The following is a 7,740-nucleotide window of genomic DNA, read 5'->3' on the forward strand; positions in this document are numbered from 1 at the left end:
TCAATTTTTTGGCAATCCATAAATTACTTAAAAAACTTACTTTTAATTAAAATTTATTTCTTATAACATTATGGACTATAAAAATTAATTTTGATATTCAATTATGTGAGGATTTAAAACAAACTTATTTCCGTATCTCCACCATAACTTTGCCCCTCCATTCTGCTCAAACTTCTCATTATTTCTTTCGTTTTATAAAGAATAATTCAATTGATCATGTTACATATTAAAAAAAAATGAATAAATAAATAAGAAATAATTATATTTTTACTAAAATACCCTTATCATATACTAAGAATAATAAAAATAATATTAATTATAGAAAAAAAATTAAAAAATATATATTATAAATTAAAATAAATCATTTATTTTTTAATATTCTTTTATTCTAAATAAATATTTATCATATAAGTTATGAAGTATTTTAAAACTTTGCAATTTGAAGGCAAAAAAATTGGTACTACATAAAAGATTCTGTGTGTCTCCCTTGTGACCAAAACAAGCATTGAAAGAGTGCATCTTTTTTAAGAGTGACTGCAGCTAGTAGCTAGCAGCAGCAGCATGCTCACTAGTATCATCAGAAACCGACAGTCCTTTCTAAAAGGCTGCTACAGACAACAACACTAGCTGATAGGACTTGCAACTTGTGACACTTGTTTCCTCAATACTCTCAATCTTTCTCTTTCCTTCAATCCACCAATTGTTATCACTATTTTATATTGGTACTTGCAAACTTTTTATCAACTTGTTCTTTGCTTTTCAAATCATACTTTTCAATTCTAACTTAGCTTGTGGAATGAACTTCTCATTAAGACGATCATATCATAATTATTACGGTTGTTATCACTCGTCATTAGTAAATATAGTTTTGTAATATTATAATGTAAAATTTAGAATGTTATTGCAAATTCAAACATGCTTTAAATGCATGTTTAAATTCGAGATTGGATTTGACAAAAATAACCGAAACTAACTTTAATTTCTACATAATCAAAACTAACACACCATCAATTCAAATATTCAACAAATTTGATTAACATTTTGAAATTCCAACTCTTACAAAAATAGATATATTTACACAAGTCCAACAATAGCATTACCTATGAAAGCACTTAAATAAGATAAAGTTTCATATCCAAATATAGATAACATTATGAGTAAACATTTCATTCAATAAAACTACATTCCAATTAGTTTCACAAACACAAATTAAGAAAACTAAATACAAAACACAAAACCAATGTAAAAAACACAACTTTTAGATCCAAACAAACTGAACTTGAACTCATGTTACTTTTGATCCATGATGGCTTTATCCCTGCTGGATCTTCAGCAAAAGATTTGTCATTAACATCTCTCAAACCAACACAAGATGAAATCTCCAAATATGAAGAGAGATTCTTGTTTGTTCTTCTATCATCTTCAACACAAAGTTCATTGTTTCCTCTCACATCTAACCTTCTACCAAGCTTTGTAACAAACTCATTTGAAAAATGAAGAACTCCATTCAACTTGTTGTGGCTTATATTAAGTTGATCTAAGTTTGGTAGCAAAGCTAGATTTTGTGGAACATTTCCAATGAGAGTGTTGTTATCTAAGGAGAGAGATGAAAGATTGTTCAAGAAAGTGAAAATGTTCGGTATGGAACCAAATAGTTCACAATGTGAAAAGCTTATTGATTTGAGATTCCAAAGATTTTCTATGAAGTGAGGTATCATTGATTTGATGGGATTGTGATCAATGATTAGATACTCTAAAAGTTTCAAGCTTTGCAAGTTTTGAGGAAATGGGCCATTGAGAAAATTATGACTTAGATCAAGTAAGACTAGCCTTTTGAGATTTCCAATTTCATGAGGTAATTTTCCTTTAAGCTTGTTTGAGCTTAAATCAACTTTTTGTAGAAGTTGAAGATTTCCAATAGTGTAAGGTAAATTCCCTTCAAGCTTATTCCAACTAAGGTCCAAAATGGTTAAACTTTTCAACCCTTTAATCTCATTTGGAATTTGACCAATGAGATTATTATAACTCAAATCAAGTTGCTCAAGAAAAGCCAAATATCCAATCTCTTTTGGAATGCTTCCATTTAAGCTATTTTGTGACAAGCTCAAGACTCTAAGATTAGGAACAAAACCCAAACTTGAAGGTATTTCTCCATAGAGTTTTGTGTTAGATTGCAAAGCAAGGTGTTCTAAGGAAGAAAAAGAACCAAACAAGGCCTTAGGTAGTGTCACATGTGAAGTAACAAAACAGTTAAAAAGTGAAAGTGTTTTCAAAAAAGTGAGTTTCAAAAGTGATTCTGATAAATAAGCAGAAGGCTTACAAGGTGGTGAGAGAATATCAGGACCAACATGAATCTTTGTGACATGAAAGATTTGTGTTCCATTGCCATCATCATCATCATCAATGCTAACTTCACACTCAATTCCTGGCCATGGTGTATCACTACATGGTAAAGGATGTGATTCTGAAAAATCAGGTTCATCTAAAAGTGCTTCCATAACTTCAAACAATCCAAACAACTCTTTCTCCTCCATCACCATTTCTTGTTCATCCTCACAGCATACATTTCTTGTAAACAAAAGAAACACAAAAAAGACAAAAAGAGACAAGAAAGAAGACATTTTTTTGAGACAATGTTTGTCTAAAACAAAAACCTTAAAATCTTAAAGATTTGTTTTTGACACACTTTCTTAAATTGTGGTGATGGCAAAGGAGAAGAATGTAAAGTTAATTCTAAGCATCTATTTTTTTATGTGTGTCAGAATTTTAAAGCTGCAAAGAAAAAACCAAAACTTTTATTGATAATGTGATTATGACAGTGAAAATCTTGCATGGAAAAAGGTGTGAGAGAGAGAAAGAGAGAGACAAAAATGGTTGATATAAAAATTTCCAGAACAGTTAAATGGTTAATTGATATGACATGACTTTGTTTGTAAGACTGTGACAAAGCAATTGAGTGATGATCAATCAATACATACATTCTTTCTCTGTTCAATCCATCAAATCATGTTTACTTTATTTTCTGTTTATGAAACATCCTTTATTCATTGGCTAATGTACTCATGTCAACTATTGCTATCTTTTTCTATAGTAGTAGTAGTACCTTTTTTTTTTCAATTTTATTTATTATTAGTTAGAGTGTCTAATCAATATTATTGAGGAATTTTCATTTTTTAAGTGTATGTTTTTGTTATACTTTGGTGGAGACAAACGATTCTAAATCCATATATATATATATATATATATATATATATATATATATATATATATATATATATATATATATATATATATATATATATATATATATATATATATATATATATATATATATATATATATATATATATATATATATATATATATATATATATATATATATATATATATATATATATATATATATATATATATATATATATATATATATATATATATATATATTTGGATTTAAAGTGAAAAAATTGACTTTTAAATGAATTGATTATGTAATATATATATTGATTTTTATTAAAAATGATTTGTATTTGGATAATTTTAAATAAATTTGAGTTGAAGAATAAATTTTAATTTTTAAATCATATTTAAATTTGAAAGTTACAAATGGTAACTTCAAATAGCATCAATTTTATTTTAGAGGAAATAAAACACCTAAACATCATTCCAAAATCAGTTCTACATCTTTAGAATTGTTTTTTCTCTGAAATATTTAGAATTGATTTTGGATGTTTAGAAATTTTGACATGTTTTGTTTAAAATTTTGTTCCTTAGGAAATAGATGCTGGACGCGATGTTGGAACAACTGATACAACAAATTAAACCAAAATAACAACAATATAAAACACAATAAGGAAAACAATAAAAACACAAGAGATTGATAATGCAGTTTGGTGCAAACAACATCTACGTCTAGAGGACACTCAACCCAGAAAAGAAATCCACTACTTCGAATTAGTACATTTAGTCTTTCAAGAACCAACAAACCTTATGTTATTCAAAACTTCTTCCTAATCCTAGTGACTTTCTATTTAAGGACTTCTCATAAATATGAGAACCTACTCCCTTTCTTCTCAATTACACATCTATGATTGTTGTTTACAATTCAATGAACAATGTCGAATATTACACTCAACTAAAATAAACATTCTATGTCAGTTACTGAAACATATATGTGTACAACAAAGATTCAACCCTTGTCTGGTTATGGAATTCGCATGAAATACAAAGAATAAAATACTCACAAACCCTAGACAATAAGACTTTACTCTTGTGTACAAATTCCTTATCAAAAAATGAGAATTAAGTCTCCTTATATAGCAATGCATTATGGGCTTTTTCTTCATGGATCTCTGAGTTATTTTCGTCCAAAATAACAGAGATTTTGTTGGATATGATTTTTTTCTTAAATCTCTCCAACAAAAAGATATGATTTGGTTTGTTTCAAATTCAAATTTAAATTTCCATTTAAATCTGATTTGATCTTCACAGTTGTCCAACAAATCATATAATTAAATTGCTAAATAAAATCAATAAAATCTAACTGAATTTTCAACAAAAAGTTCATCCCAAAACGCAACAATCTACCCTGTTGAGCAAGGCCTAGATGTCATACTCACATGTTATGACATCGCGTCCAGCATGTGTTCCTTCTTCACCATAAAAACATCTTGAAGTAGTTTGTAAAACTTGAACACTTCTCCATGTTGATGTTTTAAAAAATACAGTTAATCCAAAAGGAACAATAATCTCCCTCTTTGACAAATTATGCCAAAAAAAACTCTTCAAGATAAATAGCACTTATTCAATCAGAACAAGTAACATACAACAGAAGACTATCAGAGCATACATTTTCATCAACAACAGCTTTCATCAAAGTTGTAGCACAACAGCGGAAAATCAGTAGCATTCAGAACAAATGACACACAATTACAATACTCCATAACCAACCAGTCATTCATCCAATCATTCACAATCTTAGTCATGCATGTTACTTAGTTAGCACATAGTTAGTAGCATACAATCCTACCAACTAACAATTATTAACATGCAACCATTCACATACTTATTCATGCATATAAACATAGTTAGTGGTAAGTAGATTAAAGATCATAACCTACTACTAATACTCAAATAAATTAGGACGCAATCAATGTTGAGGGCCAGATGCCAGGCCACTTGCTTCAGTATGGGAGCACACAATCAGATCAAAATCAGATCACTCAACAACAATTAGTCCCAATTACGACAATTTGTACCAGACAGTAAAAATCATAATCATAAGCATATGTTGAACTCCATACACCACAAAGTCAGTAGTCAAGTTAACCACTCCACTACACACACCATTTCTCCCCATTTTTGCCACAATTTGGCAAATGCATGAAAAGAGAGAAAACTAGAGGAATAATACCAAATAGCTCATAGCAGAGAAGTCTTCCTTCAAATAATATCCAATCTTGGAAATTTTCTAAATCCAAGTCTCTTTTCAAACTGATTTGGATTAACAAACTGCATTCAAAAGACATCTTTTCTAACCAAATGCAGTACTAGTAGTTTGTGCGCCAAAATATCCCACAACATATTCTAGACATCTTTCTTTCTATTTTGCCTGTAAAAATAAGCCAACCAAAAAAATAATAATCACCCCTTTGACTTTTTTAAGGCAAATCATAGACTTAACCACTTCTTCAATATTGCACCACAATTAGTGCTCAAAAGACAAACATTATCAAAAAATTGTACCATTTTATTTTTCTCCCCCTCTTTGCCTCAAAAGATATAAAGTACATAGAAAGAACCATAAAAATAACAACAAGCTTCAGGATCCATAACAAAATCTTGACAGGAACAACAACCAATCATACCAGTACATATCTTTAGGCAAAAGACCTCAAGAAGGGAACAAGTACCATAGAACAAGAACATAAGACTACAATCGTCAAAGGAACACCAAAAAATCTATAGGAGCAATAACCGGTTTAGGTGAAAAAGCTCTAACGTTTCTCCATAAAAAACCAGATTAGGTGTACAAATGTTGGACCCAATGTCTTAGACGTCTTTTCCAATATTTAGCTTGAAACTCAAATTCTGTAACCCAAGAGGAATATTTTCATTCTTAACCTTAATCTCCATCATTAACCTAGGGTAATATTCTTCAACAATTTCCTTATCTTCAACAACTGATCATCACTATGAAGCTCCATAATTTCATTATACTTCAATACTTCATCATAATATTCTTCTTCATCCTCACTTGCATTTTCCACTTCTTCCTTGGTCATAATATTGTTGATAGAGGTAACCTTGCTTCTTCCCAAATAATCATCAATAATTGGAGGTGAAAGCTTCACACACTTTCCTTTATCATACACTTTTCTATACTCCTTGTAACCTTGAACATTACACTCAACAGTAATATTCACAATAAATTACATGACCAACTTTTCATAGCAAGGACCAACAACTTTTATCAATTATATTAGATATTTACAATCAAAAGCTTCTTTAATTAACTCTCTTTCACAAGAAATTCTTCTTTGGAAGATATAGTTCCAATTCTGAACACCGATTTCAAAATGGAATGAAACATTATTTGTGGGGGCAGCAGAAACATTCACAAAAATTCTCTTTCCACAAACCTTTCTTCTTGCAAGCCTCCCTTGCATTAATTTCTATAAGATTTCACATATCCAAATACCAAGATCACCCCTTAGCTTTTTAATCTAAGCATTATCTAAGGATTTGATAAAAATATCTTTTAGTAGCTTAACTTGTAGAACAAGAGAGTAGGTAAAACTTCCTATAATACTCGTCTCAATTTCAGATTGCATTTGTGGAACATGATGTTCCAACATATTGTCTGATATTTCACCACACATTTCCCCTGAATTATGAGAAGGAACCCAAATAGGAAGAATTATGTCATAACCACTAATCTTCTTTATCTTCTTCTTCTGAACCATTATAGGCTATTCATTGTTGGGTGGATGTGTGGTGAAATATAATTCTTCCCTTCAATGGCAACTCCTTGCATGAGTCTCATAAAGCCCATAAGAGGTAACTCTGAAACACGAGTAAGATGTTGAGACATCTTATACGACAACTTGGTTTAATTTCCAACTTGAGACACATCATGAATTTTATCTTCTTCAATCTTGAGTTTTGGTAACCCTTTAACACCATATTCATATATCCTTTATGCTCTTAACCTTGGATGAGGGCTGAGAAATCCACATATAACCGTTTTCTTTGGATCTTCAACCCTTCGTTCACATCAGTTGTTCCTTGGTAATTCCTTGATGTCAAGGCAACAAGAGATGTGGTGCCATCCGGAAGTCATAACTCTATAGGAAGTGCAACTTCGTTGAAGTACACTTTTGCCTTAATCAAAAATTGAGGAATAGGAATTTTGAGATGTTTTTCTCAACAATAGATAACCTCTATTTATACAACATTGAATTTATTATGGACCATACAAACGGTCGGTGCAATCACATCCGTTCAAAACTATCAGCAAAATCCTAACCGTTGGAAATCTTATAAAATTCAACTACCAAAAATTTCACATTGGTTGGAATTTCCGGTATAACATGGCATTTTTTTTAAGATACCGGTAAAATTTCAAGCATATCGAAAGTATTTGAAAATTCTAGTATTAGTTCATAATAGAAATTTCGAATACAATGTCAGAAATTTTGATCGTACCAGAATTTTTGTACTACCTTTCGAAAAATTTGTATG

At 30.1% G+C, this 7,740-nt stretch overlaps 1 protein-coding gene across 1 annotated transcript; it reads right to left on the minus strand.

Annotated features, from left to right (window-relative positions):
* Positions 1 to 1,151: 1,151 nt before the first annotated feature.
* On the minus strand, positions 1,152 to 2,843 carry LOC127079725 (receptor like protein 29). The gene has a single exon (XM_051020101.1). The coding sequence runs from the start codon at positions 2,619 to 2,621 to the stop codon at positions 1,197 to 1,199; it is 1,425 nt and encodes a 474-aa protein (XP_050876058.1). The 5' UTR covers positions 2,622 to 2,843; the 3' UTR covers positions 1,152 to 1,196.
* Between the last annotated feature and the right edge of the window lie 4,897 nt (positions 2,844 to 7,740).

The sequence above is a fragment of the Lathyrus oleraceus genome, chromosome 1 (genome assembly GCF_024323335.1).
Source record: "Lathyrus oleraceus cultivar Zhongwan6 chromosome 1, CAAS_Psat_ZW6_1.0, whole genome shotgun sequence".
NCBI lineage: Eukaryota > Viridiplantae > Streptophyta > Magnoliopsida > Fabales > Fabaceae > Lathyrus > Lathyrus oleraceus.